This window comes from Melospiza georgiana, chromosome 17 (genome assembly GCF_028018845.1).
Source record: "Melospiza georgiana isolate bMelGeo1 chromosome 17, bMelGeo1.pri, whole genome shotgun sequence".
Taxonomy (NCBI): domain Eukaryota; kingdom Metazoa; phylum Chordata; class Aves; order Passeriformes; family Passerellidae; genus Melospiza; species Melospiza georgiana.
In genome coordinates, this window is record NC_080446.1 from 4,387,687 (window position 1) to 4,406,796 (window position 19,110).

General features: G+C 45.0%; 1 protein-coding gene across 1 annotated transcript in view; it reads left to right on the top strand.

The window, feature by feature from the left end:
* The window catches only part of CDH4 (cadherin 4), a 414,960-nt gene that overhangs the window by 312,628 nt on the left and 83,222 nt on the right, over positions 1 to 19,110 (top strand). Inside the window, exons 5-6 of the mRNA XM_058036348.1 lie at positions 5,417 to 5,572; positions 14,608 to 14,752. Coding sequence (XP_057892331.1) covers positions 5,417 to 5,572; positions 14,608 to 14,752 — 301 coding nt within the window. The remainder of the gene's footprint in view (positions 1 to 5,416; positions 5,573 to 14,607; positions 14,753 to 19,110) is intronic.

Consider the following 19,110-nt stretch of genomic DNA (forward strand, 5'->3'; position numbering starts at 1 on the left):
AAATACGGGGCTAAAGATGTGTCTCTTTACTGGCTTCTAAAACAACTGTGAAATAAGAGTTAAGAACTTTTATACAAATGAGTCCTAAACATATTGCAAATTCAGTTAAAAATAAATAAGTCCTTAGCAAAGATTTCAATAAACAGTAAGAGTAGTTGAATTAAAATATTTCCACTAAAATTAATGAGCCAATCCTGGAATGCTTAGACTGACTCTTAAGTGTGCTCTTTTAAAGGCTTTGAATATGTTTGCCTGCCTGAATTTCTATGGAGCATTTTGAATGCATGACAGATTATAATCTTCAATTATTTTAATTTGGTTTTCTTAATGGGCAAAATAGCTAAGAGCTTAATAATAAAAGACACTTACTGCTTATCATTTACATTATTTTATGTGTTCATTAATAATTATAATGGGTTTTATAAAACAAAAAAATCAAGTCTAAGTATCCTCAGGTCATGTTAGTGCAAATGTTGCATACTATTCTGTATGGTAAACTAAGTGTTTTTTGAAGGGCATTTTTGACTCCATATGTTGTAGAGCAAGACAAAGAACTCCAGAGGAAATTTATTTTCTGGTTGGTTCTGTGGAAGGGAAATGTAACAGAGGATAAATGTCCTGCTTTGCTTTCCCAGATACATTTCCAGGCACAGTGCAGGGATGGGCAGAACCCAGACCTTATGAAATTCTCTAAATGTAGTTTATTAGGTACAGCAGTACTGTCGTTACAGTCACCTCTTCTGCAGGCTCAGTTGTCCTTGCTCATTCAGCTTTTCCTTACACACCCCATTTCCTGGCCCTCCAGGCATTTTCTTTACTGCTCTCTAAACATTCTCCATTGGAACACTTCCTTTCCTGGCAATGTCGTGCTCCAAAAGCTGTACAATTTATGGTCTCAGTGGTGCCCTCCAATCTGCTGACCACACAGCCTTGCGTGCTCTGTCCCAGCCCTGCATCCCTGGCATGGGAGCATTGCAGGGATCTCTGGTGGATCTCTGGTGGCTTCTGTCACTGCCAGGGCAAGGGAGGAGGGCTTGGGAATCCAGCAGCAAGAAAGGGCAGTGCTGGGAGCACGAGGATGTGGATCAGAGGAGAAAAACAGTGATAAAATCTGATACCTTAGAGGAGCTCACCTCTTGGAATTCTGTTCACCAGTGGAGTTTGTGGGAATGGTTTTGCTACCCAGTAAATCCTGACAGAGATGCACGATCCCTAAGATGTTATCTGTAAAAGCAGGATGCAACCTGTGCCACAAACACTGCTTTTCCGTCTAAACGTGACATTGAGGAGAGGCCAGCTTGGAAGGGCTTAGCCCTGTGTTGTCCCAAGAGTTGCAACGTTCATTTTCAAACATTTTAGCTATTAGATCAGAGCCTGCAGTAGAAAATCCCCACCTTGTGGAATTGCACCAGTTCTCCTGTTTCTGGATTGCTTTGTAGGAAGAAGGGCCGAGCCAGGCTCTGGGTGCTCTGGTTGCAAACGCTGCAGTGCTCTGGGTGTTCCTCGGTGGTTTGGGCTGCAGGGCCGCCCTCTCCTTGCTGGATGGCAGCTCCAGAGAGGGGCCTGGCTCTGCTGCCGCTCCCCCTGGGGCTCTGGTGGCTGCTCTGGGTGGCTCCTCGGTGGTTTGAGCTGCAGGCAGCAGTCCCTGCTGGGCTGCAGGGCCGCCCTCTCCTTGCTGGATGGCAGCTCCAGAGAGGGGCCTGGCTCTGCTGCCGCTCCCCCTGGGGCTCTGGTGGCTGCTCCCGCATTTCCAGACAGTCCATTTGTATCTGTCACTGTTATTGAGGGCTCCTGCGTGGAAAATGCTCCCTGTGTTCCTGAGGTAGGATGGGAACAAGGGACTGCATCTTCCAACATAAATTGCCTTTTGATCTGGGACATTTTCCCTCACCACTGAATCAATCCACTCCAAGCTCCATCCCGGAGGGGCTTTTTAGAGCATAAAAGCTGCTTTGCAAGCAAATTCCTTTTATGACAGTCATCAGCCATCATCATTCATCCTGCTCACATCATCATATGCAGAGTTGTATCATGCCAGGCACTGGAGAAGCTCAAAGCTCCAAGGGTTCTCCGATTAAAAAATGTATAAATGCAGCTAAGGAAAACCATCCCTCTGCCATCTGTTCTGTAACCCAGAGCCCTGCATACCTCTTGACTGCATTATAAAAGGAGAGATAAATGAAAGGAAAATTCATGTGTATGTTCTCCAGTCAGAAGATTATCATATGGATCTGTTACCATCTTCACAATTCCCAGGCTGAATGAAGGAAAAAGTAACTCCCTTCTGAACCAGTAAATCCCCACAACCTGTAATTTTTATTCCTGATTTAGTGAGCTCCTTGGCAATAGAGAGGGCTTTATTATTATTTTTATTATTATTATTATTATTGTAAACTGCTCCAGGAACCGTTTCAACAAAAGAAGTAAACCTTACATTGTGTTCAGATAATGTTCTTAACTTCTCAACAAGATTTAATAAATTGCACCCTGGGAATTAGGCAAATGAAACCTTTGGTCAAAATGTTACAGGATTACTGAAAAAATCTTTTTTTTATTATTTTTTAATCTCATTAAGAGGATACAATTATATGCTCCAATATAAAAAGCGTGTGTGTGATAAACATCTCCCTGGTAGTAAAATGTACTATGCTTCATTGTCAATGGTCTTTGCAACTTTCTGTGACAAGTGCTACTTCTTACATTATTTTTTTTCTGAACACTTCACACCCTTGTATATTTACTGGAAATGGATTTAAGTATAGGTAGGGGGCAAACCCTTGTGCTATGGTTGCAATTAACAGCAAATAATGAGTCTTTGCTGAATATTTGCAGTATATTTCCCCCATTTTTGTTTTGCTCAATGCGGTATAATTAGCTCATGGATTTCTCTCAGTATAATTGGCTGTAGGTCTTATGATATATTTCATCTCCTAGATCTGCAATGATTTACATACAGACAGCTTAGACCCTATTAATGCTAATAAAAGTGCTGCAAGGACATCCTATAGCGTGCACTTTATTAAACTGTACATAGCTTTCTTCGAGAGCTTCTGTTTATCTGCGTTTCCCAAAAATAAAATATAGTGCCTTTAGCACTGAATATTTAAATCCAGGCTCCTTTTCCCTGTTTCTGTCTCTCTCTATGCATTTCTAATGCTTCTATCACAATGGGATCTGGGTACTATATGCAACAGGAAATAGAGCAGAAAAATGTCCACTAACAGGCTCTTCCCTCCTGTGATTTGGGTTAAAACTGCCCCCATTTTGGTTCCCTGGAGTGTCTGCTTAGCTCTTTGGTGTTTGTGCTCAAGCACAGCCATAGCTGAGCCAGGCTGGGGCTGGGTAGAAGTGCAAAATACCTTTGTTGGGTTGTTTAGGGGGTTTTCCACCTTTTTTAAGGGTAGATTTACATCATATGTTCTTTGGAGTTGTGCAGACACACACTGATAAAGACACACAGCTGTGTGTCCCACATCACCCTTCTTAATTTGTAAGGAGGGAACCCCACCCTGGCTCAGAGCTGGAGGTCCAGCAGTGTCTTCCTGTTTCCATGTTCCTCCAGCCGGGCTCCAGCTGTGGATGTGGTGGGTTGGAGCTTGAACTCCCTGGTGTGAGCTGTGCACCTGCACAGACATTGCCACCAGCTCCATTTCCAGCCCTTCCCTCTGGCAGGGCAGGGCTGACCTTCTGAAAATGGGAGCTGTGATCTTCAGCTCTCAAACTGGTGGCAATGCTGTCACTGAAAGCACAGTTGTGCAAGCAATGCTTGGTTTTAGTGCACCCTTCCTCTCCCACAGATTTGCTAATGAAAGTTGAATTCATGGATTGTCTGCTTGGGTCTTTCTTCCAAATATCCTCTAGCCCCACATAAATCTGGACAAATCCTCCTGTGCAGCAGCATGAGGGCACTTTCAGTGTCCCCAGGCCCTCTTTTAAGTGACTACACCAGTGTAAGTCCAGTCAGTTTTCTCAGTGCTAACAGCGTAACAAGCAGTGAATCCTTTGGAGAGAAGACAAATGGAGCTGTGTCTGTTCCCTGACCTGCAGCTCCAGCGGCGCAGGTGCCACACAGATCAATCCTGGCGTGCCTGTAATAACTGACATGATTAGCCATTAGCAGGAGCAGGCAGCTTGGTGGGGGAAGTACAAAGAAAACAGTGTACAAACTTGGTAATGATCTGGACAAAGGTATCAAAGGAGATTCTGGGAGCCAGGGATCTGATGTTGCCCTGCACCGACACGTTCAGCATCCTGTCAGCCTCCTGTGTCAGGAGAGGAAGGAATAGCAGAAGGTCACATATGGGAGGAGTGTGCAGCAGCCCACAGCCCCATCTCAATTCCTTTGTCTGACAAGCAAAGCCTCCTCTTCCCTTGGGAAATGACCTTCTGTCCCCAAATCCAGGCAGTTTGGGGGACACAGGATCCCTCTAAGTTCACTCAGGCCCCTCCAAGGGTGCAGCTGCTGTAGCAGAGATGCCAACGTGCATTCAGCTACGAGGGCTCTATTATCTTCCCACTGCCTCGTTGTATTCATAGACCTGTTAGGGAAAAATTTATGCACATCGCTTCTTACAGCGCCAAGACACTTAGTGATGGTGCAGGGGGTGGTAATTTATTTGTACCTTGCACTTTCTTTCGGGAATAGTCATGCTGTTGCAAGAACTTCTTTCAGCATTTGATCAGAAAATTAAATTTGTGTTTAAAGAGATAGTCAGGGTTGCTAGGACAACATATTAACCTCCCTTCTTTTTTTCTTCAGCTCTGTCTCCAAGGTTCATGGAACTCGCTGTGCTGTACTCGGCTTGCAGTGTTGTTCTCAAGGTGCAGGAGGGAAGGGCTTTCAGAAACAGTGTCCAAAACATATTTTTCCTCAACAAATAATCACATAAAATGGTAACATCCCACTGGGCATTCCCAGGCTGGCCTTGTCAAGCCAGCAGGGTTGGACAAAGAGGAGCGAACACAGCCCCGTTCTTTGAATTTCATGGGAGTATTTTTGTGCACAGTCACCAGGACTGAGAATACAAAGGGGGAGCTTGCAGACAGCGTTTTCAGAAATGATTAATGGCTGGGAGACTCTGGGTATGGCTGAAAAATTTAGACACTTTCAGGAGACCGGGGTTTCAGTAATATGTAAACAGTGGGTTTTGTGCATTTTAGGCTCTTCCATATCTCAGTTGAAAAGTCACAATTTCAATGATTCCTCATGAATTAAAAAGGAGCAAAACAGCTGAAACTTTGTGGAATGTACTTTTCATGGCTTTTCACCAAATCTTTGGCATTCGGCTCCCTTGTCAGGACCAACAGTGGTATTACATCTCTGCAGCCTTCAGGCTCAGATCCTTTAAAGTTGCTTAAACACCCATGTGGCTTTTGTCCAGAACTGATGGATTCCTGTCTCTGTTATTCCCTCCAGATCCGCTCGGATAAGGACAAGGAGATCCACATCAGGTACAGCATCACTGGAGTGGGAGCCGACCAGCCGCCCATGGAGGTTTTCAACATCGACCCCGTGTCCGGCAGGATGTACGTGACGCGGCCCATGGACAGGGAGGAGAGAGCTTCCTACCACGTGAGCATCCAACATCCTGACTGCCAGCTGGGCCCACAATTGCTGGGTTCAAGAAGGGGCGTGCTGGATCAGCCAAACCGGCGCAAAGTGCTGGGTGGTGGCAGCTGAATGTGAGCCAGGTGTGCCCAGGTGGCACCTGGTCTGTATCAGCAGTAGTGTGGCCAGCAGGACCAGGGCAGTGATTGTCCCCCCGTGCGGGGCACTGCTGAGGCCACTCCTCAAATCTGGGGTCAGTTTTGGGCCCCTCACCACATTGAGCATGTCCAGAGAAGGGTGATGGAGCTGGGGAAGGGTGGAGAGAGTGAGTTTGATGAGGAGCAGCTGAAGGAGCTGGGGTGGGTCAGCCTGGAGAAAAGGAGGCTCAGGGGAGACACCTCACCACTCTGTGACTCCCTGGAAGGAGGCTGTAGCCATGTGGGTTCGTCTCTTCTCCCAAGTAAGAAGTGACAGATCAAGAGGAAATGGCCTCAAGTTGTGCCAGGAGAAATTTAGGTTGGATATGAGGAAAAATTTCTTCACCAAAAGGGCTGCCCAGGGCAGCAGTGAAGTTACCATCCCTGGAGAAATTCAAAAGCTGTGTAGATGTGGCACTTGAGGACATGGTTGACTGATGGGCTTGGCAGTGCTGGGAGAACAGTTGGACTTGATCTGAGAGGGCTTTTCCAACCTAAAAAATTCTGTGATTATATGAAAGTGGAGATAAACTGATGTCTTTTTCAGACACAGAGTCATTTGTTTAAAATGGTGCAACTTCACACTGCTTGTTAAATCCATGCAAATTTATGTGTAGACTGAACCACCCAAAACCATGAGAAGCCAGTCACTACATTAGCATGTCTTGGGAAATTACTCATTTAAGAATCATTACTGCATCTAAACATGCAATAATTGCTATAGTCATTTTTCACTTTAATTCACCAGGAGATGTTCAGGCAGTATGATGGGGGTGTGTCAGATAGGTTTTTAAATACGCAGATAGGCTAATATTAAATATCAGGGAATTAATTAAAATTAATTACACTCAAAAGTGATGGTGCCTCGTGCTATCCTAGTTCATCAAATGCTCTCTACCTGCAGAATGCTCACAGTGTAATTGACTGCTGTGTTTTGATATAAATCCCAGCTCTTATATTGCACAGTGTAATTGCGCAGCAGATCCAGTCCCACAAATTGCTAAAAGAATAGATTGCCCCTTGCATGATAGCCCTGCAAAATTTCAAGCATTTTCTGCATCAGCTGGAGTGGTTGTGAGAGGCTGTTTCATGGGCTGCTATCAGCCCTGGCCCATCTCCTGGCATGGTAATGGCCCTTCCCAGGGAGGCTGCAATGCCAGCAGAGCGCACGGGTCACTTGCAGTGACACCGCGTCCCGAACGGCGCCGTCGGAGATGCACATTCTGTCAGCTTTATCAGGTATCCAGTTAACCATGTTGACACAGCTTCTGGGCTGGGGTGGAAAGATAAAGAAAATAGATTACCTCTTTAGCTGGGTGGAAAAAGAGATTTCCCCTGGGTAAAAGGAGATCTGAGGAAAAATTATTTTATACTCGGTGAACAAGAGCAATTATTTTGTTTGTTGTGCCTAGGAAAATATGAAGAGAGGTTGTTTTGGAGAAGAAATGTTTGAGATAAAGCGTGTGTCGTCTCAGCGCTGTTGATATTGTTTCAGCAGTGCCAGGTTATTATAACAGTCTAGTCAATAATAAAAAAGTTAAGACTTTTGATGGAGCCGCTGTGATGTCTGCGATCAGACACTCACAGTCAAAAACATGAGATGAAACAGATTTTGTCCTCCATCCTAAAAAACCCTGTGCCCCTTAAAGATGAACTGAACCTACCAGTCACAGTGAATTCAGCAAATTGAATTCTTGCCTTGTCAAAGGTGATGGGATGAATCTGCCTTGTACATAACACAGGATTTCCAGCCTTTGCTGTTCCTCACAGAAACCTTGAACTAGTGGCATCCATATGTAAATAAGCATATTCATACTCTGAAGGTTACAGGAAGATGTATTTTATAGAGAGAATAAGTATGTTATGAGACCTTATAGACAGGAATACTGAATGATAGAAAAATCTTTGTTAGGAGAATAGAATATTTTAAGCTGTGTCTGTAAATGACCTTTAGATCCTTCAGCCTCAGTAGCAATGGATTGATGATTTCTTGAACCATCAGTTTTTCATTTATTAACCCTTTGCAAAGCCTTTAGAAATACGCCGTGCACAAAGCAATGACCCAAACGCTGGAGAGGAAACTTAGAGTGCTGAAAATGAGAAGAAATTTGGCCCATTTCCAGAAAGAAAATAAAGTTCAAAGTTTTGGCTAGTGGAGAGTTGAAGAAGTCAATGAATTTATGCCACTTCATAGAGCCCAGTCTCTAACTGATAGGAAAGGCAACATGGAGCCAGGTTTGAACTGAGTGCTGGACGACTGAGGTGTAGTTTGGATGTGAACTACAAAGCTTGGCCACATTTAAACTTGTTTAAGATCTGCTGTAGTTTCCTTTAGCTTGAATTAGTAGCTTTGGTCTTGAGTGAGAATGTCAGTGGAGCTGCAAGGCACCAGTGCTCCCTCTGAGCCAGCAGGACATGGGTTCTGTGTCTGTTCTGTGCAGCCTTGTGTTCCAGCTGAAGGTGGCTGCATTTACACAGCTCCAGGTTTTCTGCAGCCCCAAAAAAACCCAAATCTTTTCAGCATCTCTGTCACTCTCGAGTGTTGTCCTTGCTGCTTTTGTTCCCAGGTAATCTAAAAACTAATTATAAAAGAAAGAACAATAATTTGCAAGTCTTTGTAAGGCTACATATCAAGAGTTCTGTTTCATTAACTCCCACATTTTCAACACATATTTTCTTATGCATAATTATCTGTATTGCTCCAGGACTACCATTTTTAAAATACTAGTGTTTTAAAACTCCCTGCATTCAGCAAGCCATTTGTCTGATGAAACCTGCCTCGTTCCCTAAGGTGAAGCAGTTTTTTTTCTAATTAGATCAGGAGTTCTGCAGCAGAACTTCCCCTGTTTTTGTGATCATTCTTGAACTTTTAGGGAGGATCATTCTGAGTTGAGTTATGCAGAGATGTGTGTGCCTCTGGGACTCAGAGCCCCTGCCCAGGTGCTGTGTGTGCTGGTGATAGCAAGTTCAGCTGTATTTCGGCCTCATCTGTTTGTGTCTGCACTCCAAACCAGAGCACAAACTCCCCAGGGACCTCACAGGCATCCCAGACACAGAGAAAATACGAGCAGAGAAAAGTAAAAAGGGTTCTGCAGCCACTAAACCAACCCCATAATGTGGCGTGGAGCCGCACAGGTGGCATTGAGCGATGCCCTGGGAGCCACCCTGGTGTCATTAGTGCCATGGGACAGGACACACAGCCAGGGGACAGACAGCTATGGGACATACATCTATGGGACAGGAATCCATGGGACACACATCCATGGGACACACAGCCAAGGGACAGACAGCTGTGGGATACCGTGAAGGGACACACAGCAAGGGACACACAGCCATGGGACAGACAGCCATGGGACACACAGCCATGGGACACACAGCCATGGGACACACAACAAGGACACACAGCCATGGGGACACACAACAAGGACACACAGCCATGGGACACACAGCCATGGGACACACAGCCATGGGACACACAGCCATGGGACAGACAGCCATGGGACACACAAGGGACACACAGCCATGGGACACACAACAAGGACACACAGCCATGGGACACACAAGGGACACACAGCCATGGGGCACATCCCCACATTTCTCAGCCCTCTCACTGTGGCAGGTTTGTGTGTGTGCTGCATCCCCCCTTGCAGCCAGCCCCTGGGATGTTCCCTGCATGCCAAGGAAGGTGCAGCAGGTAGTGATATTTAATATGCATGAGTTCTCCTGGCCTCATTTAGCTGCGCTCCCCAGGTCCCCTTGGTGCTGCTGACAGAATTAGTGGCTCTGAATGTCTTTTCTGATCCAGACACCAGCTTCATATTAAGCTGCAGTTAGGCCTGGCAAGTACAAGGGATAGAAAATTGGTAGCTTAGTTTTCCAAGACGTTTTTCAAGCTCTGTTTTCAAAAGACATCAGCATAAACATGTCAGTAAGTAATCATTGCTTATGATACTCAAGTAATATGCATTATAGGGAAACTTTGAAGCAAGTCCTAATCCAGTTCCAGACACATGTGTGCACTGTCAGCTTCAGGCTGGTGAAATACTCCCTCAGAAATGGCTGGAGCAGAGCAGGTGGGTTAAAGACTGACAAAGAGTTGTTTTAAATGCAAAGGAACAAAACAATTTTACTACAAATGAAGGGATAATTCCAGTATTTTGAGCCATGTTGAATAATGTGGGGGCCTGAATATATGTATTGTTATAACAACAACAAGAATACAACAAGTGGAGTATAGTAGGAGTCCTTGTGAATATCTATATGTAGTGAGAGTCCTGTGTATTGGATAGGTGGGTCCTGGTTACTCTGGATAAGCTACAGCTGTGGGGTCCTTGGTTGGGCAGCAGCTGTAGCTCATGAAGGCAACTGGGATAAAAGGGGGTGGGTCGAGAGCCCTGGTGGAGCCTTTGTGAAGCCATGAGGAACTGCATGGCAGAGAGGAGCTGCATGGTAGAAAACCAGCCATGAAGGTATGGACTTTAAGAATATCATAACAAGAGTATGGGACTCCAGAAATATGAAATACAATAAGATAACAACAATAGAATAATGCCAGCCATTTGAGTCACAATGCTCTAAATTGAACTTTTAATCACAATTAAGAGCACACAAATTAGGCATGACATTGTATGCTTATTGCTTAGAGGCTCTGTCACTGATTGATAATGTATATTTGTATTAGTAGTATTAGTGCCTAAGTAATATTCATATTTAACACAATTCACTGTGTTGACTTTGACTAACTACCTTCAGATACCACCAGCCTCCAGTGTAATCAATAATCATGATACCAAATCATTTGTATGCCAACAGCTACATTTACACTGGAAACTGTCAGTAGGAAAACCTCAGAGACCTGTGGTGGCTGCTGCTGAATATGATAGCAATAATTGTCACACTTTTAAACAATATTTGTTAAAGAATATCGAGCCAGCTCCTTGGCTGGTGCAGCAGATGATGCATCAGCTAGAGATTAGTTGGCTACGTGTATTAATTTTTCAGAATCCTTTGCAAGGTATTTAATTTGATTTTATTCCTTCTTCACTCCTGTCATGTTCTTCCTCTTGGGGAAAATGTAAATATTTCAAACTAACTTTATAAATATTTCTTAACTGTCTCTTCAGGCAGCCACCAGCTCCCATTTGAGTACTTGTGCATGCCCCATGTCTGGCATGTGTCCTGTGGCTCAGGTGATGCTGACCTTGCACTGGTGTGTTTTCCAGCTCAGAAATTATGTGTGTCTGATAGAGCTCAACCATCAGCCTTTGTGCCTTGCCCAGTGCTACAAAGCACTCCCATGCATCTGCTTTTCATCCCCTCCATCACTTCAACCCCAAAGTAGAGGTGGCTTGGTCACAGAGCTCCGCGTGGGCTCCGACTGTGCCTCGCAGAAATGAGCCCCATCTGAGCCACTGAGGAATGGCTCCAGAACAAAGTGTGCTGTCCAGCTTGAGCATGCCTCATGAATGCCAAAAGCAGGACAAAAGAATCAGGGAGAAGATGAATTAAGGAAGGGAAGTGTAGTGTAGATCAGCCTTGGAGATCCAGCCAGTTTCCCATACACTGATTTACCCCCTGGAGTCCCTCCTCCCTTGCTCTCTCTGCTGAGGATGGTCTCTAGTGAGGAATTGTCTCTTAACAAGGAATGTTTTTTAGCAGTAAGAGCTCCCATTGAGTTTAAATTGAACCCTGTGGCTCAGGACTCCCTTCTCCCTTTGCCACAGCTGGCACTGACCACAGGCCAGCCACATGTTGTGGGAGATATGGAGGCATTGGTACATGAGAGTTGTTCAGAGAGAACAGGCATAGAAAGTGAATGCAAAAAAGCACAAAAGGAAAGAAATTTTCACTGAAGCCAGGCCAAAAAAAGGAGCAGGGGAGAGGGTGCCATGTTCGTGGCACTGCAGATGCTGAGCCAGGACACCAGTGACCACAGCAGTGTGCCCAGCACTGCCTGCCTCCCACGGCTTGTCCCAGTGCTGGTGCTGGGCTCAGGACACTTGAGCATGGCGCCACAGGCTTGATGAGATCCATGCAGTCTTGCTTATTGAATTTTTTTTGCCTGGAGTGCAGGCAGTAATGCGCTGATGGGTACATGTGCTCGGTGAGTGCAACAAGCAGATAGATGTGCATTGCTGAGAAATCCCTTACTCCTGGAGATTTCAAACAAAAGCTATCGAATGTAATTAAAAATTTGCAGGGGGAGAGTCAGATCTGAGGGGGGAGATACCAGCTTTGCTCTCTGCTTTATCTCTGAATGGAACCATTTCTGCTGCTGGAAGTGCTGTAAGAGAGAGCCCAGTGCTGCCTCAGTTTGAAGATAATAACTTTAATTTTAGCTCTGAATTACTTTTTTTCAAAGACAGTCTGACCTCTGACTGTAAAGTTATTGAATTGCTACATCTGACATGATGAAGGATAGCTCAACAGGTGGGAGCCAAAGCAGTTCCTATGTAGGAAAGAAATGCAGATATTAAGAGCATTGCAAGTCATGAAACACAAATGGTACACCCTGTATTGAAAGCAAATCTGGACTTCTTCAGACTTTAAAGAAAACGTGCTGCTTAATTTGCTTTGAAAAAAAAAAAAAGTGTTTTTCTCCCAGCTCATTTCATGTGGCAGTTTGTTCTCTTTGCTTGATTAAATGTTAATCCAGCCCATCCTAATGGTGTGCAGCTCCTTTTGTTAAGCTCTGGACTTCTGAGCACCATACATGAAGGGGAAAGTTACATCAATCACAAACACAGCGAGAGTGAAAGACAGGACGCAGGGCTAATGCAATTAGCACATTTATTTGTCATGCATCAGAGGAGCTGGAGACCTCCCTGTAAAGTCAGCTCTGACTCCCAGCAGCAGCCTGGTGGTGTGGGGAACTGCTGGGAGGGACAGAGGCCTCCATCCTGTGGATGGCAGAGCTGGGGTGTCCCTGTCCTTCAGCCCCATCTCCCAGCCAGCCCTGGCACGAACAGAGGAGCTGTGGCTGTCCCATCCCTGCAGGTGTTCAAGCACAGTGGGGATGGAGCTTGGAGCACCCTGGTCCAGTGGAAGGTTCCCTGCCTGTGACAGAGGGTTGGAACTAGATGAGCTTTAAGGTCTTTCCAGCCCAGCCCATTCTGTGACTCTGTGACTCTGTGAAGCTGACGTCCTCTGAAGCCTTGGTTCCCTCTCGGGTTTTCTGTGATTGAAAAGGCTCCTGAGGTATTAAAAGTCTTTTTTTCCCAGCCCTGCGACCAAAGAAGTCAAGATTCCTCGGCTCTGCTTTTCAAAGTTGTTTATTTTTCCTTATCTATTACATTCTTCTGCTGAGATCTGTCTGGCAGGTTGGTTCATGGCACACTGACTGCCCTTGGGGTGGTGTTAGCTTTTTATACTGTGTACTTTATTTACAATAATTTTCCAATACCTATCACCTATGTTAGACTGTCTCTACTCTAAACCAATCCAAAAGTGTCACCATCACAGCAGAAGATGGAGGACAAGAAGAAGAAGGACAGGACATGCCCAGATCCCTCCATCTTGCCTCTTGAAGCCCTATTCTAAATCCCCAGAATTCTAATGTTTAACCCTGTGATAAATTAACTATTATTCTACTCAAAATCTTGTGGCTTGTAACTCCTCACGCAAAGTGGGTAATTGTTTCCATGGGCTAAAATCCAAGGCACAGGTGTCTGTGACTCCAGGCCAAGGTCTCTGAGCCCCTCTCCAGGGTCTGGAGTCATCCAGGGCAGTCAGAGGAATGTCCTGGGCTCCGACACTTCCCCAGCCTGCCAGCCCTGTGGGATGTGACACCGTCCCGAGTGCCATCCCCTGTTCTCGTGGCAGGGTGGAGGTTCAGCAGTGCTCACAGGGGCTGAGATGAAGAGGGAGGGTGGCCAAAATCTGCAGAGCCTCCCCAGGTCCAGCCAGGTCGGGGCTGTGCAGCCCTTCCCTCACTGTCAGAGCTCTCCCGACACCCTTCAGCCACACACCATTTACAGTAGCCATCTGTTCCCTCTAATGGGAAAGCTATTCATTTTTTTCACCTGGTTACTGATTGTTCCAGACTATTGTGATTGCTTCATTTTACTAATTACTCATTTTGACATGCTGTATCTGTCTCTTTTGTTCAGAAAACAGATGCTCTTGTTCCTGGGCATTATTACTGATGGTTATTGCTAATAAGATAAAGCTGCAGTTCCGGTTTAACTGAGGGCTTAACACTGTGGCTCTGGTTATTGAAATGCCTCAGCACTGGGTATTTCATTGAAGCCTGAGGAAATTGCATTCTTAGTGCCATGGGGGCTCCCGTTATTTGAAGGAAAGGGACTTTTTAAATGTCTTTTGGTGCACAGAGCAATGGGGTCGGTAGCTGTTGCTGTTCCTGGAGACCATGATTAAACAAAGAATAAACATCACTAAGATCTTGCTGAAATCTCTTCACTTACTAATCCCCAGTATTATGGGTGTGAAACGCTGCAGGTTCCCATAAGAAACTTCTCGCTCAAAATCATTTCCTCACTTTATTTGGAACTAAGCAAAATTTGCTTTTCAGATTGTCAGACAAGGTTCAATATGTCTTAAAAATTAAAATAGAGTGGTCTGTGAGCTGTGAAGGGGATAAGATAGCATCACTACACCAGAGTTGAAGTGTTTCCACTGACAATCACTGTTTCAAAATATTATTTCAATATTGTATTAAGCTCTGAAAAACTGTGAGTCGAGTGTAGATGGAAGCCATGTCAGTGCTTTCTGCTGGAATTAGATACTGGCTCCATTCAATTCTGAGGAAGTATTTATGATGTAAAGTCAATCCTTGCAAAACAGTCTCTCACTCTGCAGCGGATCCAGTTGCTGATGTTGTGCTTTCATTGTGCTCATTCCCAGCTCCGGGCTCATGCAGTGGACATGAATGGAAACAAGGTGGAGAATCCCATTGACCTTTACATCTATGTGATTGATATGAATGACAACAGGCCGGAGTTCATCAACCAAGTCTATAATGGATCTGTTGATGAAGGCTCTAAACCAGGTACAGTTGAAAGTATAATCTCAAATTTTCACAGATTTTCAGGCATTCATGTGGTGTGGTGGCTTGGGCTCTGCTGGCATCACAGGGGATGAGGGAGAGGTTTGCTCTTGCTGGCTGTTGGTGGAAGACTGATGGAGGTGAGAACAATCCCATTGTGTATCTTTTACTGGATGAAGAGAAAGTGCAGACTGGGGATGGAGGGAACCTAGTGGTCCCTTCCTGGCTATGGAATTTGTAAAAGCAGTTTTGTAATGCTCTGTAGCACCATTCTCACACACTCACTGCACATGTACAGGGCTCTTATTCTAATTACAGAGCACTGGAAGCCAGCCTGGCAGTGGCCTTTCCCTGACCCTGTGTCTCAAATGCTCAATATCCTCCTCCTTGATATTTAATTCAGTCATTTGCCAACTCAATATCTGGCATCCAGTCAGACTCCAAAGAAGGCTCTGTCTCGAAAACACTTTCTTACATGGGACCTGATGGAAACCTGCAGAAGTGGGAATATTGACATTGAAATTGCAGGCTCATCCTCTGTCTCCACAGACTATTCTAACAGAGGGTAAAAATGGGGAAAACCTGAAGTTGAATTACAGGAAATTTATGGGTGAAAAATCAGTGAGGGTGTAAGCTGTATGGGAAAAACTGATGATTTTTACATGAGCACATTTATATGCTTGGAAGAAACAGAGCTGTAAAGGTCTTTAATGTTCTATTTCCAACTCCACTGTTGATTTGTTATTTAAGTGTGGTGTAACCCTGCAGTTCCCAATATGGGAGCAGCGTTGGTTCAGCTCATTGCTGAGCGTAACTAAAATTACTGTGTCCACGCTTTGTTCTGTGTCACCAGAACAATTGGAAGCCTCCTGAAATCAGAGGGAGTTTTTTTTTTTCCCTGGCTTCTCTCCTTGGTTGTTTGCCAGCTGAGGGGTTAAATACCCCGTGCCTTTGGTTTGTGTCAGCAAACATTTATCACGGCGGCTCTGCTGCCGGAGGTGTGACAGGGAAGTCTCCGGTGGGCACTGCTTTTAACAAGGTGATTCACAGCCCTGATTGATTGTCTTCCAGCGCTGAGAGGGACGGGCAGCTGTGGGGGACACGTGGTGGGGACAGAACGTGACATTATTGCTGAGCAAAGAATAGGTACAAGCTCCCTTTCTGATTCCTTTGGGTGGTGATGTCCCAGCTTCAAAGTCCTGGTCCTGGTCCTGCTTGGTGAGAAGTCCCTGAGCTGACAGCTCTGATGGCATCTTCCCAGAGAATTTTTCCAGCTTTCATTTGAAGGCCACTCTGGGGCATGTAAAGGTTTGAAGACTGATACAACATTTCCATAGCAAATCAAATTTCTTACATCTTATTCGAGGACAGATCAATATTCAAAGTGCTCCCAAATGTTTTAACTAGCTCTGTTCATCTGTCAGAGAAGCAGTAAATTGCATCCTCTTCTTGTCTGAAATCCAGATAAGCCTTTGAGCTATTAAATAGAACAGGATAATTTGCCTACAAAATACTTGTGCCTCTGCTTCTAGCAGTGTTTTTTGGTATTCTCTGTCCCAGGCTGGAGTGCTTGCCTTTAAGGCAGGAAGGTAGAAAGCAATCTGTTTTTATTCAAAAGCAATTACATTTGTCTTTGATGTGTTTGTCGGGGTTTTTTTCCTCTCTCTCCTGTTTAATCGGTATTCTTTTAAAGGTTTATATTAGTATTGAATTTCTCTTCCTTGCTTTTTGAGCCTCCTAGGAATTTGGAGGCCCTCATTCTGTGTGCTTGGCAAGAAACACGATCTTGTGCCTTTGAGAAAGTGATAGAGAGGTCATGGAGTTAAAGGGAATATCTGCGTGCTCCTCCTTTGCCTCAAAATTATGTGTCCCTCTTTTGTGCAGAGACAAGTGTAGACAATGTATTTAGCTAAGGGTAGATCTTGCAAATATTTAGAAACTTTTTATTACTCAGAATATTGTAACAACTAAGGAGGTAGCACCAGCCATTGCAAGAGAAGAAATACGTTACCAGAATTTATTATTTTTATTTCTGGCAGCGGTTGAGAAATGAAAGACACTGCATATTCTTTGAGGTAACAGCAGAATTTGTTCAGTACTGATTCAACAGTAAGTTAGAGATGTATATGCATCTATAAAAATATATCTGCATATGTGTGAATATCCATGCTTCAAGCAAACCAAAAAATCTTGTTATATGTTACAGGAGTTCAGCATTCATTTTCCTCTGCTCAGTGCTGCTGAACTATGCCTGAGGACTGAAAATGCTTCCCTGGATATCCTGTGCAATTGTTATTTCTCACATCTTCCATATGCCCATTTATAATGGCTGTGATTAAAAATGCAGGATTACTTGATTACGACAGTATCTGCAATGTTCTTAATTTTGCACACCTCTGATGAGAGATATCAGAGTACCCCAAATAAATGCTGTCTCTGAAGGCAGCTAGAACGAGAAGCCAATGGCTGTTTGAAGTCAGTCGGAATTTTGCCCAGATTTAATTTAAAAAAAACCCAGATAAAAAAAAGAATATATGGAGCTTGAGCTCTACCCATGGAAATTTTGCAGAGCAAGACCATCACAAATGTGCTGTTGAGCAGAGGCTGAGCAGGGCACAGTGACCTTGAGCTGCAGGGAAAGCCCCGGAAAGGCTCCAGTGGGATCAATAGAGCAGATTCTGTTCCAGTGAGCAGGAAAGGGCCCTGAGGAGCTGTCCAGCACTCCCAGGGTCCGGGCTGGAGCAGAGGCAGGGCTGTGAGTGCACAGCAGGCAGGGCTGTCTGTCCCTCCGCAGGATGCTGGTCCCTGCTTGGGGCCGGGCTGTGCTGACCTGGAACAGAGTGTGTGGCCTGGCAGGGATGGACGGTGGCCAAGTGAGATGTGACCCACTGACTCAGCAGTGAACAAGCCAAAAGAGGGTGGGGTGAAGCAAGGAAAGGGAATGCAGAAGGAGGAGTGCTCCAGCCTGCAGCACGGTGTGACACTGCTGGGCACTCAGCCTCCCGCAGGAACAAGTTTGCTTTAGCCTGGAATACAGATACACAAAATTGTCCAAGAGCTGGAAGAATTGGCAATGATGTGAAGAGACTCATTAGAGAGTCTGATGGGATTTAAGTGAAGGGGCTTCCCAGCCTGCAGAGCACTCAGCCTGGGTTCCCAAGGAGCTTGCTCTCTGCAAGTCACCTTGAAGCAACCCTTGACAGGAATAGAAAAGAAATCATCAAGTATTATTAATTATAATAGGTTGTTGTTGCGGGCTAAGATTATAATAACTTAATTGAAATAGTGTCTTGAGCCACAGCATAGTCTTCTTGAAATCAGGAGCTCACTCTTGGTGAAGTTCTCTGTAGTGAGAACTGGCCCCTGGACATCCTCAGATGTGCTGGCTCTTAAACTGAATTACATCTCTTTCCTTTTCTGATGCTCTCTGGAAAAACAGTTTAATGCATTTCTAGCTTATCTAGCCTCAGGTCAAGTAGCTGGGCAATTTAAAATGTGTAAAAGCAGGCCTTTCCAAAAATGCAGAACAGGAGTAGTGATGCAGGATTTCCTTTTCCACAGGACCATCTTTCTTCCTCCCTCTCCCCCTGCACGCCTTGTTTTGATTTAACGCGCCACTGTTTGAAAGTGTATCTTAAAAGACCCTATTTTACTCATGTTGAATAATGTTCTGCCTCTTTGAACTTTGCCTCTGTGTGAAGAACACACAGCCAAGTTTTAAAAATGCAGCTGCAAGCTGGGGCTGAAATTCCCCTGCTCCCTCTGGCAGCCTTAATCAGCAGAGCTCTCCTGGAGCTGCTCTGACACAGCGGGATGGGTGCAGGGCTGGGCTGCCCAGCACTGCCTGCCCTGCAAGGATTCTGCTGCCTTTTCCATGCCCACACCTCCCAGCTGCATCACAGCAGCTCCTTACAGCAGGAAGGAACTGGGGTTTGCAGTGGGATTTTCCCCTCTGTGAGCCCAAGCCCCTGGACTCGTACTGCTGGGTGTGCAGGGTGCCAGCAGTGACCTTGGGGAGGGCTCTTTCTGGAGAAACTCTTAGAGTTTCCAAAAAAAAAAAAATTACTCAATAAGATGGCATGAAAATGCTTAAATGTGAAAGAAGAAAGGGAATTTAATCACAAAACAGTAGTGGGATGGAGAAGAATTACTTCCATCTCTGCAGAAGCTCGGTTTTGCTATAACCACAGCAGACCCTTCCTCGTGGAAGGATGTGGATGTCTCACTTAACTGAAGTGTTCAGTTCTGAAAAGGTCAATGTGAAATGCTCTGCAGCGACTTGAGTGCTTTGCTCTGGGTTGTATCTATTTTGTTCTAACAGAAAGATTGTCAAAAATTAACTCATCTCTCCAAAACAATTT